The sequence below is a fragment of the Argentina silus genome (genome assembly GCF_951799395.1).
Source record: "Argentina silus genome assembly, chromosome: 20".
In the NCBI taxonomy this organism is placed as follows: Eukaryota; Metazoa; Chordata; class Actinopteri; order Argentiniformes; family Argentinidae; genus Argentina; species Argentina silus.
Window position 1 is genome coordinate 14,001,111 of NC_139674.1, and position 24,061 is coordinate 14,025,171.

The 24,061-nt window shown below is 49.8% G+C and overlaps 1 protein-coding gene across 2 annotated transcripts; it reads right to left on the bottom strand.

Annotated features, from left to right (window-relative positions):
• Positions 1-534: 534 nt before the first annotated feature.
• Positions 535-23,940, bottom strand: kdm5a (lysine demethylase 5A). Of its 2 annotated transcripts, none has more exons than XM_083692416.1 (27): positions 22,530-23,940; positions 21,462-21,539; positions 20,902-21,024; positions 19,890-20,060; positions 19,262-19,453; positions 18,310-18,388; positions 17,960-18,051; positions 17,341-17,508; positions 16,562-16,681; positions 15,276-15,434; positions 14,553-14,734; positions 14,007-14,169; positions 13,666-13,785; positions 12,889-13,083; positions 12,315-12,496; positions 11,664-11,788; positions 10,957-11,107; positions 10,421-10,541; positions 9,892-10,247; positions 9,158-9,296; positions 8,029-8,208; positions 6,409-7,128; positions 5,794-5,922; positions 5,247-5,391; positions 4,775-4,995; positions 4,044-4,511; positions 535-1,792 (listed from the first exon to the last, which is right to left on the bottom strand). In XM_083692416.1, the coding sequence occupies exons 1-27, from the start codon at positions 22,674-22,676 to the stop codon at positions 1,469-1,471; spliced, it is 5,250 nt and encodes a 1,749-aa protein (XP_083548542.1). In that variant the 5' UTR covers positions 22,677-23,940; the 3' UTR covers positions 535-1,468. The 2 variants fall into 2 exon arrangements, with proteins under 2 accessions (XP_083548542.1, XP_083548541.1); XM_083692415.1 differs by having other exon boundaries at positions 9,140-9,296.
• Positions 23,941-24,061: the final 121 nt, after the last annotated feature.

The window sequence follows — 24,061 nt, forward strand, 5'->3', positions numbered from 1 at the left end:
CAGAGGGCGGGGGGGGGGTGTGACAGAACGCTGCGTTTAGGTACCAAAAATGTGCTTCAGGCACATTAGCCTAAATATCATGTTGGGTCCGCCCCCTTAACCGCCCGCAGACGCTTTACACACTATTAATGGCCATTGATTTCTCCATCGGCATTTAGCACATAAACATGAGGCCGTGTGTGTGTGTGTGTGTGTGTGTGTGTGTTGTGTGTGTGTGTGTGTGAGAGAGAGAGAGAGAGTTGTGCTAGGAGACTGCAGGAGCTGCTCTGCCTCTCTCGTAATGGGTTTAATGAGTGACACTGGAGCTGTGCATCCTGATTAACAGGTCCCACAGGTCCTAAAAAACAAAGAAGAAAGAAATCAAGCCACATCTAAAAGACTGCATCACAATCAGCAAGTCATTGTTAACTTTAGACACACTTGTGACAAGACACATCATATCCAGCACACACACACACACACACACACACACACACACACACACACACACACACGTGTCAGCGCTTCAAACAAAAACAACAGTCCCCCGCGTGACTCATTTGACTAGGAATTGTTTATTAAAGGTGAGAAAACAAAAAACAGCCACATCCAATCATTTAATTGCTTAAAACCTATATACATTATAAATACGTTCACTACATACAACCATTGTTCCTAGTCCTACATATTGAGCAGTTATTGTGTTGGGGCCAGGCAGAGAGGAGAGGAGGGGACAGTGTTGAGACCTCCGTAGAGAATCATGATGGCTGACTGAGGGTAGTAACTGGGGGCTGTGATACTGTGGTACTGTACTGTAGGACTGAGGGTAGTAACTGGGGGCTGTGGTACTGTGGTACTGTACTGTGGTACTGTACTGTAGGACTGAGGCAGGACTGGGAGCTCCACACTATTTCAGAAGACTTAATTTCTCTTCTTTATTTTTTTTTCTTCTTCTTTCTTTTTTTTTTTTTTTTCCTCTCTCTTTGCATTGGTCGCATTGAAGACAACAGCAGAGGGGAAGGGTGCTATGTGACACGTTTAGTTTTCGGGAGAGAGGTGAGAGGAGAGAGGGAGGGAGGGAGGGAGGGGGGAGGGGATGTTAGACCCCCAAAACTGAACTCAGGGAAAAACACAAATATCCCATACCATAGTCGTTCTTGTCCGTGCAGTAAAAAGCGTACTCAACCTCTGTCCGTACAGAGGCCCCTGGAGAAGGCTGGCATAGCAGTTCAGGATTACAGAGGAATCCTCATTCACAATCGGTCACTTGAGAGAGAGAGAGAGGGAAGGAGGGAGGGAGGGAGGGAGAGGGAAAGCGGTCCACGTTGTGGCATATTGTGTCCATCCCCTCATCCCCTCATCCCTTCATCTATCCATACTCCAGTCATCTGTGTGGTGTGTGTGTGAGGTGTGTGCGTGCGTGCGTGTGTGTGTGCGTGTGGTACAGCTGGCTGACTGTTTATAGTCTCTGTCCAGGGCCATCTCTGGGTTAGCTGCTCTGCTGAGGGTCCTGCTGCTGAGAGGGGAGGGGGATGGTGATGGTCGGCAGGGAGATGGTCGGCAGGGAGATGGTTGGCAGGGAGATGGAGAGGGAGGGCAAGCTCTGCCCGCTGCAGAGCGGCGACGCCATGACGACGGTCTCCACGCCGACCTCCACCTTCACCGGCATGGCCACGCCCCCGCTCATGGCGGCCGTCTTGCGGGTGCAGAGGATGCAGACGTAGTCCTCGTTCTCCGCCATCTCGCAGGTCACGCCCACACACACCTGGTGGAACCACTCGTCACAGCCGCCGTCGCACTGAACCCAGTCCACCTGAGAGAGGGACGGACACGGACACACACACACACACACAGAGACACACACAGAGACAGAGACACACACAGAGACACACACACACACAGAGACAGAGACACACACAGACACAGAGACACACACACAGAGACAGAGACACACAGACCAACAGACAGACACACACACAGAGACACACGTGTGAGCACACATTCTGGTAGACAACTCGAAAGAAATGTAGAGCTCAAAAAACGGCCACAAAGTTCACACCATGTTTTAAAAAATGTTTTGCTTTTCAGAGGGTTACAGGGTTGTGTGTCTTTCTGTCATTTCATAATTTACACCTTGTGTCAAGCCCTAGAATAGAATGGCTTCTGATTGGACAGCCCTGGGATGGGTGTGTGAGGGAAGGTTAATGATTAGATTAGTGGCTAATTTACAGTCACTTCAAAAAGCACATTGTCCTGTTAATATGTTATGTGTAACTCTACTTAAGGTGTTCCAGTCCTGTTATCAGCTGTTGATATTCAATAAAGGTACATTTCGAAAGACGGTTTCTCCAAAGCGTCCATTATTAACTTCATAACTCAGCATACGGTTGATGACCGTGAGTGGCCTACTTTGTGGATCCACACTGTGCGACACACAGCTTCTTAGTCTTAATATTATTTTCCCTACATTAGCATGAACGTTTTTTTAATCTCCCGCTACTGTAAAGCCTCAAGAGTGCCCTTTTCAACGACTGACAGCCTTACAGATCCTGCCCCCACGCATCTGACGATCTGCTCTCCACCTTCAAATGTGAGGAATTTGCAACACACTTCAGAGATAAGAGAACCAATATTAGGTTGAGTATCACTCAGGCAGGACCTGATGATTCGTCTGGTGACATGTGACAGCCGCCTCTTCCCCACCACATGGAACCACGAGGGATTATTTTGCAGTGGTCGACTTTGCTCAGCAAAGTGGTGTCACAACTCAAGCCTTCTACATGCCCACTCGGTCCACCTCCCCCCACGTTGTTAAAGATCGTTTTTAGGGGGCCGCTTAGTGGTGTAGCACACTAATGCGCTTACCACGTAATCGCAAGGTTCCTGGTTCGATTCCAACCCTCGACCTATCTTGCATGTCATCCCTGCTCTCTCTCCCATCCTTCCTGTCAATCTCTACTGTCTCTATCCAAATAAAGCAGAAATGCCCTAAAAACATATTTAACAAAAAAAAAAAAGATAGTTCCCAACTGTGTCTCTGAGGTCATTCGAAAATTATTCCCCCACTCTTAAAGTTTTAAACTCTTATGACTAATTGTTTTTATTCATTAATTGATCAAACATCTTTTATTAATACTCCTGTAAAGCGCATCATGTTGCAGTGTCAGTGTAGGAAATGTGCTCTATAAATAAAGTTTGATTTGATGATCCGTTGACGGAGTTAAAGACTTACACTGAGGCCCAACTCATGAGACCATATGTTGACCTTCGATACTAGAATTATAACTACTACTAAGAGGAACAGCCCATTACATTTCAAGATTTTGAAATATTATATATAAAAAAAACATGTCTTAACTTGGTTCACCACCGACTCGTGTTTCTGATAAGGCCCTCTCAGACCATCCCAACCTCTGTTGCACCTTGTTAACCAATAAACCTTCCTGGCACCTGTCAATCATCTATGAGTCACCTGTCTGTCAGATTACTCTAGCCTACATCACCACAAACCCCTGTGAAAGGAGCCTGAATTCCTGGTCCAAACAAAAACTACTGGTCAATAGTTCAATTCATCTCAGGGCTACAGCTGCAGTAGATGCACTGCCCCCTGCTGGCAAGACACTGGATCAAGGATATTCTACGGCCCAGTCTGGTTTCAAAGCCTAGCTTGTGTCTTGGTGTGCCTGCCGTGGATGTGACAGGAGTAGCTTGGCCTTCTGGTAGGCGAGGTGGAGGTTCCACCATAATGCATACCCCCTCCACCAAGGTATTTCAGATCGCAGATGTTCATCAAGGGGTGTGTAAAGTAAGCTAAGGGTTCAGAATGGATGTTAATTCCCTTGAGTCTCTCTCTCTCAAGTTGTGAACAGAGCTAGTGGTTGAATTCAGACTGGGCACAGGCCAATACGTCAGGGTTGGGGGTCAGTAGAATTTCAATTCAGTCAGTCAATCAGCTAAGTAAGTTGAAACAAAGGTTCCTAAAAAAAACGTCCCTTCATATCACTTCCTGACTTGACGGAATCGGAATGGAACTGATCCCAGCCTTGCTCTGGTCCCACCCTCACCTTGTCCTTGCAGGGTCTCTGGCAGTTCTTGGCGGCACACACAGCGTTTTCGTCGTTGGAGTCTTCGGCTCCGGACCAGTCGTACTTGGAGGGGATGTCCAGGATCTTCTTCTCCTTCCTCTTCTCCAGCCCCTCCCGGACGGCCTCGGCCTTGGCCATGGCCTTCTCCTTCCTCTTCCTCTCCTTCTCCTCCTTGGCCAGCCGCTTGGCCAGCTGTTTGAGCTCGCGGTTCTTGTCCGGGTTCAGCTTCAGTTTCTTCTTCTTGGGCTTGCCCCCCAGCTCCACGAGGCCCCTCTTCAGGTCTTTGACCTTGGGGGGCCGCACGTCGCTCATCCCCGCTCCCCCCGCCACCGCCGCGGCCAGGAGCATCTGGTGGTGTTCCGCCGCCCGCTCTAACTTCCGCTTCCTCTTCTTCTCCGAGTCCTTCATCTTCAGCTTCACCGGCTTGTCCATCATGGAATCCTCAGGCTAGGGGAGGAAGAGAGAGAAAGAGAGAGAGAGAGAGAGAGAGAAAGAATGAAAGAGAAGGAAGAGAAGAAGGAAAATGTATGTTAAAATAATAAGATGCTAAAAGTAAGATCCGACCAATGGCATACAGAAGGGCGTCAAATAAACGGGGAGATTCAAAACAACGACACCACCTCCATCCAACTGAACATTCAGTAAACGTAATTCAGAACCCCCCCCAGTTTGGTCTAGTCCAGCAGGTGTGTAACGAATGCCTGCCCTACCTCCATGACCTGCAGGAACCTCTCCTCGGAGGGGGGATGCGTGGCCTGGAGGATCCTCCAGATGTGCTGGGTCTCGTCCAGGGACACCTCCAGCAGGTCCCCCACCATCATCAGCTCCTCCAGCTGGGCCTTGGCTGGGGGGGACAGCTCCAACACTGGGGGCTCCAGACTGCGGGGCACCAGGGGGGTCTTCCTTGGCTGCTTCCTGGGAGTGCTTACGTCTGGAGGGGGGCGAGAACATTCAGGATCAGAGTCAGAAAAATGAACAACGAAAGGAAGATGGGCGTTTGTCAGAGACTTGCAGCGGGCTAGAAAATAGCATAGAGACTGTCTGTTTAAGGGAGAGAGAGAGAGAGAAAGAAAGAAAGAAAGAAAGAAAGAAAGAAAGACAGACAGACAAAGAGAGAGAGAGAGAGCATGCGGGTGTGTGTGTGTGTTATAGTACAAGAACAGTATTGGCGGGACGTCTTACTCTGGGGGCAGGACTTGGAGGCAGACGAGTAGGCGTGTTCAGCGCAGAAGGAGGGCGGGGCCGGCCACATGTGACTGACGACCTCCTCGGACTTGACGGGGATCTCGTCGTCACAGAACAGGTACGGCTTCACCTCTCCTGGGTCCTGGCACACACACACACACGAGACGGGGAGACATGGATCAACGCACTGGGCTGAAACAGGGGGAACAGTGACCATTCGGAAAGGTTCTGTAGGAGCTGGCCAGAATGACAGTTGGATGTAATTAACTGGATAAATCAGTTGGATTTAATTCATCGTAGCTTGGGATAGACGGACGGAAAAACACCACAACATTGCCAGGTGAAAAAGGACACAGCTACACATGTTCAAAGACAGCACTTGTTTGAATTTAATTGAATAAAGCCAACCAGTATTTTGGAATTTCTGGAGGAAATTCTAAGTCCCTGCAAACTCGAGCCCAAACTATCCTAAGTTAAGTTAACCAAGTTATCCCGATATTTTTGAACTACTTTCTTCCTTAGGATTTCCACAGCATTCCAGTACCTTCATATCGTAGCCGTACGTCTCCCTGAGTTCCTCGTCAGAGTCCGTCTCCTCGTCATCGTAGTCGACAGACTGGCGTGGCGACGCGGCCCTGCTGAAACCAGCCTGCTGGAACGTCTGGATGTGACCCTGAGGGAGGAGGAGGAGGAGGAGGAGGAGGAGGAGGAGGAGGAGGAGGGGGAGGAGGACAATGAACACATTGTGTTGTTCATCTGGACGGTCACAAGAAACACACTCATTGAGTGAAACAGTCACCATCTCTGTCTGGAGAACACTGCAATAACTCAACAAATACAACCAGAGATGAAGGAGCGTGAGATGGCCATTCATTTATTTCTTAACCCGAGGGTGAATAAAAGTCGCCCAAATTGTCAACATTCTGGAGTGCCATGGGTGAATTCATTCACCAAAAACGCATAAATTATGATGCTTTATTTTGTGGCCAATCAAAGTATTGTTGCTAGGTAGACACCACATAGAACACTTGGCACTCTGTGGTGAGTGTTCCGGAACTCTTTGGCAGTTGAGTGAGTCAATCACCCATGGCAATATTGCCTGAGGTATTACCGTACGCACGCCAGTGGCGTTGGCGACAGCAGTGTCACACCCTCTCACCTGCAGGTCAGGGTTGGCCGCGGCCTTCTGCAGCTCGGCGTTGATGATCTTCTCCGTCTTCTCCCGGGCCGCCTGCTCCACCATGCGCTGGCTGAGCACCGAGAGCTTGGCCAGGGCCGAGGAGAGCTCGTCGGTGGCCAGGGCCTGCCTGGCGCGGTCCTGCCAGCCCATGGCCCGTTCCGTCAGGCACTGGAGGGCCTCCCCTTCGGGCAGGCGCACGGGGAGCTTCTGCAGCGACACCAGCAGGGACAGGATGGTCTCTAGGCGCGGGCGTCGCGAGCGCTGGCAAAGCGGGCACAGGAACTTGGCCTCCTTGCTGTTGCTCTGCCAGCCAGCGACCAGCTTCTTCTGGGAGCCCGTCTTGGGCAGGGGCACGCAGGCCCCGTGGAACCAGTCCTTGCACAGCTCACACTGGAGCATGAAGCCGCTGGCCGTCTTGCGGCACAGGCAGAACTTGACCTCCTCGATGCGGTCCGCCATGGCCATCTTGGCCAGGTTGGCGGCCCGGAGCGAGTGGATGGCCTCCACCTCCTTCTGCTCCTTGGCCTTGAAGGCGGCCACCACCGTGGCGGGGTCGCGGGCGTCCTCCAAACTGTCGTCCAGGTCACTCAGCCCCTCCAGGTCGTAGCCCCCCCTCTCCTTCTCCAGAAGCTCCTTCACACGCTTACGCTTGCTCTTGCTGTTGCCGTAGACCCCGATGTCCCCCCGCGGACTGAGGACCTAGGGTTAGACCACACACAGGGTTAGACCACACACAGGGTTAGACCTGGGGTTAGGCCACACACAGGGTTAGACCACACACAGGGTTAGACCTGGGGTTAGGCCACACACAGGGTTAGACCACACACAGGGTTAGACCTGGGGTCAGGGCACACACAGGGTTAGACCACACACAGGGTTAAACCTGGGGTCAGGGCACACACAGGGTTAGACCACACACAGGGTTAGACCTGGGGTCAGGGCACACACAGGGTTAGACCACACACAGGGTTAAACCTGGGGTCAGGGCACACACAGGGTTAGAGAAGTGGTTTTAAAAACCGTGATACTAGTCCTACAATAAGTCAGTTATATTGACTGCACTCTCAAATTGGATACTTTTCGACATCAAGCCTTCATCAGCAGAGGTGTTCTTTTTTACTAGTACGACCATAATTAGCCGATATCATTAGAGAGAGAGAGAGAGAGAGAGAGAGAGAGAGAGAGAGAGAGAGAGAGAGTGTGTGCACGTGTCCCAATTTCCTTCTGTAACCACTACACACATTCAAAGCACTTTGCCTATGATAACTCAGCTTACGCTTGGCTCCTCTATAGCTACCAGAAACAACTTAAAAATGGAGCCTCTTCTCTACGCAGAGCCCATTATAATTCAAGGCGATGCCTTTGGGTCTGAGAATTTAGAAAATGTCTACCTCAGCAGACCTGCTCATCATCCATGATTACTACTCTAGTGACTAGGTATCAAGGCCCAAAAGTTTGGTCTGTCTGTCTGTCTGCCTGCCTGTCTGTCTGCCTCTCTGTCTGCCTGCCTGCCTGTCTCTGTCTGCCTGCCTGTCTGTGTCTGTCTGTCTGCCAGCCTGCCTGCCTGTCTGTGTCTGTCTGCCTGCCAGCCTGCCTCACCTGCAGCAGGGTGTAGGTGGAGTTCTTCTTGAGGAAGGTGCGGGCGGTCCGCTCCCTCCAGGCCCGGGCGGAGGCCACCTGGGACTCCACCTGGGGGAGGGGGTCCAGACGGACAGGGATGGAGCGGCCCCTCGCCAGGAGGCTCTCCAGCTGCTCCAGGTAGGCGTAGTTACTCCCGTTCTGACGGAGGGAGAAACACAAAGCAGAGGCTGTGAACACAGTCGCGAACGCCATCAACCGTGACCAACAGGGCCCAATTGAAAATAAATAAAAATCACCATTTCACAAAAGCCTGTCACATTGGTTATTCTCCACGGTTTTGCTTTGAGTCCAGTCCATCTTATAGCGATAAATGTTGCTGACAAATGACCAGTTCTTTTTCATTGCCTACACACATAGCTGACTGAGCTGTGGTCTGTAGTCATAGATTGGGAGACGCATGCATTTGTTACGCATTGTTGGGTCTAAGCATTACAGTATACACTCACAGAATACTTTATTAGGAACACCTGTACACCCTGTCGTGGTGGAGGTGGTGTAATGGGGTGGGGAATGCTTTCTTGGCACACTTTGGGCTCGTTAATACCAATCAATCATCGCTTGAATGCCACAGCCTATTTGAATATTGTTGCTGACCATGTGCATCCCTTCATGGCCACAATTTACCCATCTTCTATTGGCTACTTCCAGCATGATAATACACCATGTCACAAAGCAAAAGTCGTCTCAAACTGTTTCCATGAACATGACAGTGGGTTCAGTGTTCTTCAGTGGCCTTCCCAGTCACCGGATCTGAATCCAATAGAACACCTTTAGGATGTGGTAGAATGGGAGATTCACAGCTTGAATGTGCACCTGAAAAATCTACAGGAATTGCACAATGCATTCATGCTATCATGGACCAGAATCTCAAAGGAATGTTTCCAACATCTTATGGAATCAATACCATGAACAATTGAGGCTGTTTTGAGAGCAAAGGGAGGCCCTACCCAGTATTAGTAGGGTTCCTAATAAAGTGTTCAGTGAGTGTATAACCATATTACTGATGCTTATTATTATTATTATTAATTACAATCTGATGCCCTGATACAGGTGTCCTCTCAGTAGTTACCGTGTGAGGTGACACTACCTGAATGGCCTCCACTTTGGCCGTCCACTCCTTGGCCTTGTGAAGGGCCTCTCGGAGGGCCAGGACGTTGGGCAGGTAGGCCGGGATGTTCCTGGCCTCCACCACGATGCTCTCCAGAGTGACCAGGCTGTGGCGGGGCCTGGGAGGACGTGACAAACGGGAGATATTCAATTCAATTCAATATAACTTTATTCATCCCCAAGGGGCAATTAGACGGGCATAGTCAGTGCAGGCATGACTCATCCATATATAGCCCAGATACGTCCCCTCAGAGCCATTCACTTATATTTCTTAAGCGATGATGAAAATGTACTGATGTTACAGTGAATGTTACAGGTGTGTTAGGAAGAACATGCGAGGGGGTTCGGCTACCTGGCCTGGAGACAGGTGTGTGAGGATGAGCACAGTAGACCAACTGTATGTTATTACCTGGCCTTGCAGGCAGGTGTGTGTTAGGATGTGTATGATTACCTGGCCTAATAGACAGGTGTGTTTTTCAGAACAGCACAGTCATTAAAGCAGTGTGTGTGTGTGTGTGTGTGTGTGTATGTGTGAGATTACCTGGCCTGTATGCAGATGTGTTAGAAAATGTATGATTACGTGACCTAAAGACAGGTGTGTAACAGCACTGTAATTACAGCAGCACGTATACAGTGTGTGTGTGTGTGTGTGTGTGTGTGTGTGTGTGTTGCATGTATGTGTGCGTGCGCGGGGGCGTGTGTGTGAGATATTACCTGGCCTGTAGGCACGCGCGGGCCTTGTCCTCCCAGCGCTCGGACACGGTCAGGATCTCCTGCAGCTCAGCCATGGCCTTCTCCACAGCGTGGTGCGGCGCCAGGCCCACCCCGGAATCGATCAGCCTCTTCATCAGCTCCAGGGTGACCCGGTGGGGCTCGGCCAGGGTGAGGCGCACCTCGTCCAGCCAACGCGCCTGCTGCAGCTCCTGCTTCAGCCTGGGCAGCTCGGGGAGCTCCACGTCCAGGCCCCCGCCCAGGTCCAGCAGGGCCTGCAGCTTGGTGGAGTCGGGCAGCTCGTCGGCCAGGGCCACCTGGGCCCGCTCGTGGAAGTCCTCCACGTTCTCCAGCAACTCCTGGAGGGAGGGAGGGAGAGATGGAGGGATGGACAGAGAGAGAGAGAGAGAGCAGGAGGGACAGCAGAGTTAATGAACATGAACTGATAGAAAGCAAAGTAACAGCAAGTAATTGGTGGTTTTATGGCTGATCGTGTCTTTGCGGGTTTGCGGGGGGGGGTTGGGGGACTCACCTTGACCTGGCGTGCCTGGCCAATCACACAGGGCAGGCGGAACAGCTGCTCCACGAAGGCCTTCAGCTCCTCCACGGTCAGCTTGTTACGCGTCTGGCTGCTCTCTGGGCGCTGTCTCGTACTACACCACCGACACATGGCGTGAAGTTAAGTTATCACTCACAGACAGGAGGATATAGATGTTCTACGGTGTTTTTAATTGACTGTTAATTGGCTTTACAGTTTACGCTTTGTTTTTTTCAGAAGACACGAGAGATGGAACGGTCCATTGACAAATCACATGGTGATTAAGCCTGTGTATTGTTGGACATTGTGTAATACTGTGTGTGTGTGTGTGTGTGTGTGTGTGTGTGTGTGTGTGTGTGTGTGTTTGCCTGTGTGCTCTGACCTGTGCGTAGGTGTGTGTGTGTACTGACCCGTCTGTGTGTGTGTGTACACTGACCTGTGTGTGTGTGTGTTTGCCTGTGTGCTCTGACCTGTGCGTAGGTGTCTGTGTGTACTGACCCGTGTGTGTGTGTGTGTGTGTGTACACTGACCTGTGCCTCTGCTTGCGGCTGAGCAGCAGCTGGGCCACGGAGGAGCAGGTCTCGGCCTCCTTCACCATCTCTCTGAGGCGGCGGAACAGGCTGTTCTCTGGGTACTTCCTGTCCTCGGCGTCCTCCAGCAGAACCTTCAACTCTATCAGGTCTGGAGACAGGGAGGGATGGAGAGAGACAGAGGGACAGAGACAGGGAGGGATGGAGAGAGACAGAGGGACAGAGACAGGGAGGGACGGAGAGAGACAGAGGGACAGAGACAGGGAGGGACAGAGAGAGAGACAGGGAGGAATGGAGAGAGACAGAGGGACAGAGACAGGGAGGGATGGAGAGAGACAGAGGGACAGAGAGAAGGAGGGATGGAGAGAGACAGAGGGACAGAGAGAGAGACAGGGAGGGAGGGAGAGAGACAGAGGGACAGAGACAGGGAGGGATGGAGAGAGACAGAGGGACAGAGAGAGGGAGGGACAGAGAGAGACAGAGGGACAGAGAGAGGGAGGGACAGAGAGAGAGAGAGAGAGACAGAGAGAGGGAGGAATGGAGAGAGGGGGAGAGAGAGAGAGAGAGAGAGAGAGGAAGAACAGAGAAGGTAAAACGAAAAAAGAGAAAAGAAATTGTGGCACATGATGAAAAGAAAAGGACCGGGTGGAGACTAACCAAATCATGAACAGTGACGTCTTTCTCCAGAGCACAGACAGGCTTCCTACCTTTCTTGTTCTTGTGATCCGCGGCCAGGGCCTCTGTGACGCGCTTGACCCAGGTGTCATAGGACTGGGCCCGGGACTTCACCCCGTACAGCATGGAGGGAAACTCATCCAGGTCGTACCTGTACCTGAGAACACACACCAACACACAGGGCCGTGTCAGCACCAGCCCCTCTCTCTGCTCACACACTTACAGGTCTGCTCATCCACCTGTACATCCATTATACACAGAATTACACAGACAGACACACAGACACAGACACACACTCACAGGTCTGCTCATCCACCTGTACATCCATTATACACAGAATTACACAGACAGACACACAGACACACACTCACAGGTCTGCTCATCCACCTGTACATCCATTACACAAAGAATTACACAGACAGACAGACACACAGACACAGACACAGACACAGACACAGACACAGACACACCAGGGGACAGCTAGTGGAGGACGAAACCCAGAGGTTTGGCTCATTGTAATACGCGTTTGGCAGCATTCTGCATTCCGTCCCATTACAAAGAGCCTGTCCTCCGGTTTCACCCTCCACCAGCCCTGCCACTGAGAGAAACATAACAGAATACACCATGTGTAAAATAGACCGTAAGTGAATGAATGTGTAGAGAGACACAACGCAGAGACTGACCGGAGACACTTGTTGTCCAGGGGGCAGTCGCAGAGGTCGGCGGCGTGGTGCAGACAGACCAGGCGGTCGGGGTTGCAGGAGCAGGTCAGGGCAGACAAGAAACACGTGGTCTTACACTTCTGACACTGCCGCTCGTCGTCGGGGACCAGCTCAAACACCTCCTGCTCAGAGGACAGCACCCCCTACAGGCACGGAGGAAAATAAGACATCGACGTAAAAGTCAGTACAAACTAGACTAGGGCCGACTCTCAAATGACACCCTATTCCTGATGTAGTCATTATTCCCTTCCACAACAAACATTTTGTTTTTTCCGTTAAACTCATTTAGTGCCGAGGGTGAATAAAGTCTCCCAAATTGTCAACATTCTGGAGTGCCAAGGGTGACTTTATTCACCAAACATTTTTAAAATGACGACGACGCTTCATTTTGTAGCCAATCAAAGTGTTGTTGCTAGGTAAACACCTCATAAAACACTTGGCACTCTAGGTGGTGGTGAGTGTTCCGGAATTCTTTGGCAGTTGATGACTTAAAAAGCCATGTTCCGTCCCCCCCCCCCCCCCCCGTCCCCCTCACCATCTCCAGTATGGCCCGTCTGAGTCGGGTCTCCTCCTCCATCATCTCTCCCATCTCCTTGAAGACGGAGGCGGCCAGCTCCACGTCCAGGCTCTCCGGGTCGGCGGCCATTTTGCACAGCAGCTCCTCGTGGGAGAAGACGCAGTAGCGGTGCAGCCGGCGGTAGTGGGCCACGCACTGACGACCCATGGGCAGCTAGGTTCACACACACACACACACACACACACACACCCACACACAGACACACACACAGGCAGACACACACACACACACACACAGGCACACACACACACACACACAGGCACACACACACACACACACAGGCAGACACACACACACACACACACAGGCAGACACACACACACACACACAGGCAGACACACACACAGGCACACACACACACACAGACAGGGAGACGGAGACACACACACACACACACACACACACACACACACACACACACACACACAGACAGACACACACACACACACACACACAGACACAGACACACACAGACACAGACATCCTTGAGTGGGTGATACTGCTAAACCTTAACATTCCTTCCATTCCTCGCCAGCTGAAGGGCTCTCAACAGGGAAGGAGTCCCAGTCAGAATTCAATACCTCGCCACCTGCTATTGTTCACTCACATGAATAAGGCATGAAGGGGACACACACAAAATAAGCCCCGGGACGGAGCGCATACAACAGAGAAGGGGGGGGAGGGGGGGCGGGGGGCGGGGGGGGCGGGGGGGGGGAGTATTGTGTTGAAACTCACCCAGTCAGCCGTGCAGAAGTTGACAGCTTCTGCAAAGTTGTAGCCCTGGTTGAAGCCGCTGTGGTAGGCCCTGGGGAAGGTCACGATGAACTCTCCTGCACACTGGTTGGTCCGGAACACCTGGAGCCGCACAAACACACCGGTTCAGGACCAGAAGCCTCCGTGAAGACCAGGTCTGCATGAACGTAACGCACGTAGGGAACTATCCAAGAAGGCCAGGTGTAAACAGACTCACACACACGTGCAGAACACACATACACAACCTACGTGCGCACACACCTACGCAGACACACCTACGCACACACACACACAGACACACACACACACACACACACACACACCGGGACGCCGTGCTCCATGAGGACGTTGGGGTTCATGATGGTGACGAGCTGGTGCAGCAGGTCGGGCTGGGAGTCAAACAGCTCCGGGGCCAGCTTCTTCATCACCGCCTCCAGCTGCTCCGCGGCGTGGGCCGGGACCCCATACCACGTCTTAGGTTCTCCCCTGAGAGGAGAGGGGGAAGGGAGGAGGGGGGGGGTGAGAAATCACAAGGTCTACGCCTTAAAACCTTCCCCTAAACCTTGGAGTGAATCGTGTGTATCGTATGTAAATGTCTGTCTGTTTCTACCTATGGAGGGACACATTATGGAGGGACACAAACATTAGTTTGTGCTATATGATGCCTTTCTGTGTAATCTAGTGTGTGTGTGTCTGTGTACTGTACGTGTGTATATGAATGTGTGTATGTGTGTATATGAGTGTGTGTGTGTGTGTGTGTGTGTGTGTGTGAATGAGTGTGTGTACCATACGTGTGTATATGAGTGTGTGTGTGTGTGTGTATTGTACATGTGTGTGTGTGTGTGTGTGTAGGAGTATATTGGCCTTACCAGTGCAGGAAGTTGATGGAGTAGCTCCAGTGGTCCTCGATGTGCCAGCAGAAAGAGGAGAAGCACATGCCCACGTAGAGCCAGGGCACCTTCATGCCAGAGATGTCCACGTTGATGTGGGTGAGAACCGACTGCTCCAGGACAGGCATGTTGTTCAGGTTCCAGCCAGAGTTGGCATACTCCTGGGAAGAGCAGAGGGAGGGAGAGAGGGAGGGAGGGAGGGAGGGAGGGAGGAAGAGAGAGAGGGAGGGAGAGAGGGAGGGAGGGAGGAAGAGAGGGAGGGAGAGCAGAGGGAGGGAGGGAGAGAGGGAGAGAGGGAGGGAGAGAGGGAGGGAGGGAGGGAGAGCAGAGGGAGGGAGAGCAGATAGAGAGGGGGAGGGAGGGAGGGAGAGAGGGAAGGAGGAAGAGAGGGAGAGCAGAGGGAGGGAGGGAGGGAGGGAGAGAGATGGTCAAGTGTCTCTCACAAACAGTAGTATCGTTATGGCCGTGAGGTTTTAGTGTGGGCTCTACAGCAAGACAAAGAATGTCCTTTTACAGAAACTTTAAGGGGGGTTGGAGGGTGTGGGGGTGGGGTGTGTGTGTGTGTGTTAGTGTGAGATCATGAGTAAGGAATTTGGGAATTTGGATTCAGCCATGCAGACGGTCACATGATTAAAAAAAAATGACGCCGTTGTCCACACGGCGACGCGGAGGCGTGCCTGGCGTGTGAAACGCCATGGTTACCTCCTCGTCTCCCAGCAGCCTCCTCTTGCCGTCTCTGACGGGGAAGCCGCTGCCCACCTCCTTGGAGCTGATGTCAGCGCCGTACTCCACGATGACGTCCTCCTCGATGCTGCTCACCAGCCTCCAGAACTCCTTCTCCACCAGCTCCGTGGGCACCATCTGTGGGCAGAGGGGAGAGGGGAGGGGGGAGAGGGGGGGAGGGGGAAGAGGAGAGGGGAGAGAGGAGAGAGGAGAGGGGAGAGAGAAGAAAGGAGAGGGGAGAGAGGAGGGGGGAGAGGAGAGAGGAGAGAGGGGAGAGGGGAGAGGGGAGAGAGAGGAGAGGGGAGAGAGGAGAGAGGAGGGGGGAGAGGAGAGAAAGGAGGGGAAAGAGGAGAGAGGGGAGAGGAGAGAGGAGAGGGGGGGAGGGGAGAGAGGAGAGGGGAGAAAGGAGAGGGGAGTGTCGCTCACAGTGTTGACTTACAGTTACAGTTCATACTCCCAACACCCTACATGACCAGAACTTACAAATAAATAAAAAATAAAGAATAAAAAAAAGCTGTCTTCCTTTCTCTAACAATCTGACTGCCGATGGCACTTGTTCTTTGTTTACTAACGATGACTGACGTACAGTTGATTCACTTACTTCAGACAAATGTACTTATTGTAAGTCCCTTTGGATAAAAGCGTCTGCTAATTGACTTAAATGTAAATGTACAGTTCCATCTCTGTGGTAAAGACACTCCCTAAGGTCCGTCTTGAAAGGTAAGCTATGTTTTTAGTTTTTTTGTTAAATTTGGTCAAATGTTTTTGTAATGTGATGGCTTCTTCAGGCTTGATTGGGAGGGAACAGTCAGGGGTAAAACAAAAATGGTGAGTGGCGTTCCACGCTGAAAAAGCATGAAGGACAATATGGTCCTTTGTGGCTCAGTGGGTAGAGCATGGCGCTAACAATGCTGTGGTTGTGGGTTTGATTCCTGCTGGGACCACATATACTGAAATGTATGCACTCACTGCAAGGTAAGCTAAACGGCATTTATTATTTTATATATATATATATATATATGTAACTGTTGAGGAAATAGTTCTCTGTTTGATGGAACTTGAACGTACATGATTGGTTCCACCTGACCTGAACACCAACTTGACCCTGCACTTCAGTTCCATTGCACTAACACTCCATGAGTCATCCAGTCAGCATTGTTTACCAAGTGGATTGCAGCAGAGCAAGATGTGTCGTAAAAAAAAAGAAAAAAACATACTATTTTAACATTCCAGGTTGTGTCCCCGGACCGCAGAGTAACACATACGTGCACGGGCATGTTGAAGTAGTCAGACTTGAAGTGGTCGGCCATCTCTCCGAAGCTCTGGAGAGAGTACTCCCTCACGGCCTGCTCGAAGCCAAACGCCTCCCGCGGCTTGCTGCACTCCTGTGGCACGCACACACGCACACGCACACACACAGCATATATATGAACAAACCTGGTACGAGAGTGGGTGTGGCAGATGTCACTATTATCTCATGGGAAGAGAATCCAAACTATGGTTGTAAACAAGGCAATCTCCAATCTCACGCCAAATCTACACCGAGGCCCTTGTACAGACACAGACCTATCAAACATGATTGGATATGTCCAAAACAGACTGCATGGCGAAGCTACACTCACCCAACACTTTATTAGGAACACCTGTACACCTTCTCATGGTGGAGGGGGTGGAACACCTGTACACCTTCTCATGGTGGAGGTGGTGGAATGGTGTGGGGAATGTTTTCTTGGCTCTCTGGGCCCGTTAATACCAATCAATCATCGCTTGAATGCCACAGCCTATTTGAGTATTGTTGCTGGCCAAGTGCATCCCTTCATGGCCACAATTCACCCGTATTGCGATTGGTCATCATTACGACCGCAGCATGACAGCATTACGACTGCCAATGACCCCTGGTGTGAGCATTGACTACTTTGTCTTATGACGACTGTTGGACAGATGATTCACTTACTAAAACAAATGTATTTGTTGCAAGTCGCTTCGGACAAAGGCGTCCGCTAAATGGCGTGAATGTGAAATGTAAGAATGTGTTGTTGCGTACCTCGGCGACACACTTGGGGCAGCGCCAGTCCCCCTTGGGGACGTCCTGAAGGGGCGGGATCAGGCAGAAGGTGTGGTAGCTGTCGTCACAGCCGTCACACAGCAGGAGGCGGTCCTCCTCGTCTCCGCGACCGCACATCAGGCACATGTACATGTCAATCTGCGGGATCTACCACACAGGCACACACACAGGCACACACACAGGCACACACACAGGCACACACACAGGCACACACACAGGCACACACACAGGCACACACACAGGCACACACACAGGCACACACACACACACACAGGCACACACACACACAACACAGTGAGTACAGACAGCCAGGCTAGTGTAGAGATCTGGTGGTGCGTCCCACTATTCTCAGGTGGTCTCCTCTCCTTGTCCCCTCTTCTTCGTCATCATCATCATCATCATCATCCAAGGTGATGAAGAGGAGTGGACATGTGAAAGTACATTTCCCGGCACAGACACCCACCATGCTGCTTCATTAACCCATCCTGAGTGACTTCAGGCGAGTCTAAAACGAAGCAAGAGGGGACCTACTAGGAGAGGGGACCACCTTAGACTATCGGGACGCATCCCCACAGCGGCGGGGTCGTCGGATACTCACAAAGTTCACCTCCAGGGTCTCTTTGCGCGGCCGCATCTTAATGGCGAAGGCCTGGGCCTTGAGGTGACGCTGCTTCTTGTTGAATCCATCGTCTTGTCGTGAGGGGAAAGAGAAAAGCCCCATTAAATACTACCGTCAACATGAGTTTCTAAAACTGCAGGACACTTTGTAGCCTCTGAAAGTAAGAGTATGAAGGCTGAGGGCTGAGAGCCAAGAGTCTCTTCTACCAAACATTGCTGAACAAACGGCGCTGCTTCGCTTTGCTACAGCTCTGCTTGGAGATTGAAACCAGAGCTTTACGCGGCAGCATCTGTCGTGTGTGCGAGTGGAGTAAATCGAGTGGTCCTCACCGGCCGGCACAATCTCTAACCCCACCATCTTGGGACTGCTGCCAAAGATCTGCAGGCTTTTCGGCTCTTTGTTTTCCCGCTGGAAGGAGGCAGAAAACATAACAGCACAACATCAGGGCAAAGTCCTGGATGAAAATGTCCAGGAAACAGTTAGATCCAGTCGGAATGACAAACACCATCCAATCCCTGGTGAGCACGCTGCAGCTGGAAATCTAGGACACGATGAGGGGACAGAGTAATGGTTGCCAGTGACTCCCTACACACAGTCATCGCCAAGTAGCGCAGAACCTCTAGGCATCTTCATATATATACCACTATGCTTCATTGAACATTCCATCAGTATGATGTACTGTAGGTTATAGAAGCATGTTAAAAAAAGAAACTACAAAAACTACAACACCCACAGTCACATGTATCCTTAGGGAACTGATGAGAAATAAGCTGTGCTGCATTACACAACGGGGAAAGATAATGCTATTACCACAATCATGTGACCCTATGACACACAGGGTGACGGGCAGATTTACCCACAGTTCTCTGCCCAGAGAGAGAGAGAGAGAGAGATCTCTCACTGATCTCACCAAACGCACAGGCTGCAAAGGCCCCATTGTGGACAAACGCAAGAGGGCCTCTTGTCCACAACTTGAATAATAAAAACTCTGCCTAACAATTTTCTTCTACAAAAATTAGGCCCTGGCTACTAACATGTTATGTAATATGTCTGCCCCATGCAATGTACCCAACCAGCCAAACTCTATCAAAAGCGGACTGGTCATTTTTAAGCACTGTGCTACATACATACACCACTGGTCACCGAATTCATAAGTTTGTTTACAATTGGCAAGTCACAAAATCACTGGAGCTTTTTTTTAAAAAAAAATTATATCACGCAACATTAACACTATATTCTTTCCGCTATGCTTCAATTTCCTATTTCCTCCTCATCGCTCACCTCCGACTTCAGACGGCGGGAGCGTCTCTCCGGGAGGGGGCGGTCCTTGTTCTGCGTCGAGTCGCTCAGGCTCTCCCTGTCCCTCTCTCGTCCCTCCTCTTCCTCCTCCTCCTCCTCCTCCTCCCCACAGTCCTCCATGCCCTCATCCGGCTCTTCCCCGTCGTCTCCCTCCTCGTAGAGCCGGTGGATGCCCTGTGGGGGGTCGGGAGCCATGATTAGAAATGAGGCGTACACACACACACACACACACACACACACACACACACACACACACACAGACACAGAGAGACGGTGCACACACAGAGTTAGACCGCCCGGCTAAGTGGCGGGTGTGAGAAAGGCATGTTCAGAGCATCTGAGGTGGTTGCTAGGCTTTTTGAGAGGGTTGGAATGGAGCAGACCGTAGTAACATATGCTGTGCTTTGTGCTTCAGTACAGTGTAAAAGAGAGAGAGAGAGAGAGAGAGAGAGAGAGAGAGAGAGAGAGACACGTGAACAGGGGTTGACTCCAGTGGTAGAGGAGTAACAAAGCAAGGACAAATGAAAGAGGCACACCTCAAAAACATCTAAAAAGCCCAAGTGTGTGTGTGTGTGTGTGTGTGTGTGTGCGTGACCAACGCTATACGTACAGTGAGCGTGGCTCCAGACTGGAAGAGCTCGTAGGGGTAGAGGATTCTCTCGAAGTGCGATCGCAGCAGCGACCCGGTGCCTTTTCCAGGGGGGAAGCCCATCCTGCTGGCCACCTTGGACCATCTCTTCTCCTTGCACACTGTGTCAAAGCCCCCCTCAGCAGAGACAATCTGAACAACAACAACAACAACAACAACAATAAAAAAAGGTTGTTTTTCAGAATTAACTGATCCATAGCCAATGACACACTGTTATGAGTAGTTAAACAGAGCATAGAACGACCAATCCTGTGTGTGGGGTCTACACTCACTGATCACTTTGTTAGGAACACCTGTACACCTTCTCATGGTGGAGGTGGTGTAGTGGTGAGGGGAATGCTTTCTTGGCACACTTTGGGCTCGTTAATACCAATCAATCATCGCTTGAATGCCACAGCCTATTTGAGTATTGTTGCTGACCATGTGCATCCCTTCATGGCCACAATTTACCCATCTTCTAATGGCTACTTCTAGCGTGGTAATGCACTGTCACAAAGCAAAAGTCGTCTCAAACTGGTTACATGAACATGACAAGTCCCTTCCCAGTCACTGGATCTGAATCCAATAGAACACCTTTGGGATGTGGTAGAACAGGAGGTTCACAGCTTGAGAGTGCACTTGAAAAATCTGCAGTTATTGCGTGATGCAATCATGTCATCATGGACCAGAATCTCAAAGGAACGTTTACAACATCTTGTGGAATCAATGCCACGAACAATTGAGGCTGTTTTAGGAGCAAAGGGAGGCCCTATCCAGTATTAGTATAGTGTTCCTAACAAAGTGTACGGTGAGTGTACATTGCAAGCTTAGCAGTAGATAACATCAAATCTGTCTGAATCCGGACAGGCTTGGCATTTACATCAAGCGACCCCAACCTTGTAAACACCATACAATGTATTTTGGAATACGACTTCCTGACATTGAACAGCACTTGAATCCTGTTGAGAGGTGTTACCTGGTCTGGCCGTCTTACCTTGCTGAGTCGGTACAAGTCCAGGATCTTCCTCTCCACGTGAGGGAAGCGTAACCTGGACCCCTGCAGCTCCCAGAATTTGGCGATCTGATCCAGGAAGTTGAGCTTGACTCGAGTGAGGGCCTAGGAGTAAAGGAGGGAGGGGGGAGGGGGGGGGGGGGGGGGTGATGGAAGAGAATAAATATACAGGACATGCAGATGTCAGACACTGCTGTGAATTTTTGTAACACCTCGGCCGGGCTGTGGGGAGACTTTTCTCACGCTGGATAACCCTATGCGAGAACACTGCCCATGCTATCATGTTAGCTACAAAGGCGGTAAAATGTCCAAATTGTAGGGTAAAACCAACGTTTATGTCCACCCAACCACATGTATTCATAGACTACAAATACATCAAAGACATAATATTGAGAAGATGACAAATAACAATAATAATAACAATAATAAGTAGCGCAATGACTTCTACCTCGTGGCAACATGGGATTCTCAGTGCTATAACAGTGTAATAAAGAGTTATAAGAGTATAATAACAGTGTATTAAGTGTTAGGCCTGTACCAACCTCCAATTCATTGAGTCTTTGCACCCGAGGAGTAAAGTGGAAGTTGCGTACATCACAGGCAAAGGGAGGCTGCCAATCCTTAAAAATAGACAGGAAACATTGGGTAACAAATTAGCAAACGATGATTCACACAGATTCATAACAATGATGGGACAAAACTAAATGAAAGCAGGAGCTACAGTGACATGGTACATGTCATCACAACATTAGCAATGTTTTCTTATATTTATATATATATATATATATACACACACACACACACATAGGGGAGTTGGGAAAAAAACATCACACATGCTGGTATATACTATAGTCAGGATTCACAAAATTGTACATCCTTCATATAGTCCTGATACAAACGATTGACTTGCAAAACATAAAAATAAGTGGAATTGAATAGAAATGAAAGAAGTCATACTTGAAGCTACAAGTGACGTTTATGTTCTAATCTCATTTCCTGGTGTTACACAAGCCAGGCAATACATAGAAACAATTCGATAAATCCTAAACAAAATAAACAATAAATAGATATGTTTCCATTGAGCGCGAGTCATTATGTATACTTCTGGGGCTAGGCCATTGACATACTGTAGGGAGGGGGTGATCATTCAAAAAATATTGATAGTTGTAAATGCCTTTTTGTTTCACAAAAGAAACATCCTCGACATGCTTCATATCCTGAACGTAACAGAGGTGAAACATGTCCTCCTTGATAGATAATGTTACTGTGCATCAAGGCCAAAAACAAAACAAAAACAAAAAAAGAGTCAGACACGGGATTCTGGAATTGAGGCCGCGGTGGTAAATTACAAAAAGGCTACTTTATCGCTACGCAAAATAAAATAAAACATCCGAAAGCATTGCTAAGAAAATTGGTAAACTAAAACGAAATTAGTCATATTTGACCTCCACAAGTGAAAAATCCAACGAGGAAGACGTTACCTAACGCAAATGTAACGTAGGCCGAAAATACCGTAAATAGATAACAGGGGCAAAAGACAATCCATGCAGACGCAAATCTGAAAATGGAAGCAATGTGTTATGTTTCCAAACAGTATGCAGTGAGGTTACCTCTGGGGGTCGAATTTTGCAGATGCCAGTTTTCTCTGCGATGGGTCGAATCTTGTTTATAAATCCTAATGGATCCGAAAAATCTTCCCAACTCGGCTCAAAAACTGGGCACTCGGGAGGGGGTACGAATTCAGCAAACACAGACATAATGATGAATCACAAGTGTTCAATGTTCTTAAAAATGCGATACTTGTTAAAAATGTAATGTGCTGGGATCATCAGTGAGTGACATCAGTCCATGATTAGTTCTCAATTATCGCAGAAATTGTTGCTTTGGGAAGTTCTCCTTCATATTCATGATTGATCAAATCTCCCAAAAATTATTTCAGAGAAGACAATTTCTTCATATGGCAACAGCGGTGCAACATGACAATATTCTTTTTTCACGGATCGAAAAAAACACAAAACTGTAGAGCTCAAAATAATTTCCAGTCCTTTTCCATCATAAGGAAACTGCGGGCCAAGCCGGCGGAGTCCACCCCCACCACTCCCCTGCGCAGCAACGTGAACCGCAGGGCTGCGAGAGCTACCTGGGGCGAAGAACAAGATCACTCAAAATCGCCATCACTCCCCATTAAAATGGGGTTGTAAGATATCGCAACAAAATCAAAAATTATCCACGGAAAGTGGAATCACGCGTCCCGTTTAATCCATATTCGTCGAATAAACATATCTCCTCACATAATTTGCGAAAGCACTTTTTGAATATCCACTGGTTGTGACATCTCTACGTGCCAGAATAATGCATTATTTCACCACGTTTTGCAAATGTGTCCATAGAAAGTTGCGCCTCGGAGGTTATCTAATCCAAATGACGCGTTCTTGAGTAGTTTTTACATTCAAGCTAAATGAGCGCCAGCCTCCTCAGTCCGACGGGTAACCGACGTCTGACCAACAACATTGAGCCCAGTTAGCTAGCCAGCGCACATTGTTGATCAAACCGTGTCCGCCGCGACTCCCATTCATTTACGGGTGTCTTAGCTGGCTAGTTAGCGAGCTACAGAGAGCCAATTCCTTGGAGTTGGACGGGCGACATGTCCGATGTAGCAGACGTGGTTCGCTCAGCGGTGAACCAGATGCCGAGCTAATTTAATCCATTCCGATGCAGCCAATTCTTCCGCTTCGGATCCCCGGAGTACTTTTCTTGCTAAGCGCCGCCGTTGTGTTAGAAACGACGGTAGCTCGCCGCTTCCTAGCCGTCTGCCTAGCTTAGCCACAGAATGCTACGAGGTGAGCTTGTTGCTAGCTTAGCTTAGGTGGCGAAGAACTTTGTGCTCAATCTTCAGCAAAGTTTCCCCACAGCTCTGTAACAATAGCGGTCAGATCAGGATGAAAATGTATTGTGAAATCGTACAGTAGTGTCCCATGTTTACCAATACTTTAGAATTGTCAAATAATGGAGATATTTGTATATCTTCCTTTCATTTTAGCAACGGCCGTGTCACGACTATGTAATAACAATGTACCAATCCTCCCCTTCCGCCCATTTACGCAAACTAGAACCATATTCTAGGGTGATCATTTCTGGATAA

Bases quoted from the DNA above. Each gene is read 5' to 3' on its own strand.
- kdm5a (XM_083692415.1), bottom strand. From the start codon at position 22,676: ATGTCTGTGTTTGCTGAATTCGTACCCCCTCCCGAGTGCCCAGTTTTT. The intron at 19,454-19,889 runs GTACGTATAGCG...GACCCCCCACAG, and splicing joins AGTCTGGAGCCACGCTCACT to GGCATCCACCGGCTCTACGA. The intron at 5,392-5,793 runs GTACTGGAATGC...TGTGTGTGCCAG, and splicing joins CGTACGGCTACGATATGAAG to GACCCAGGAGAGGTGAAGCC.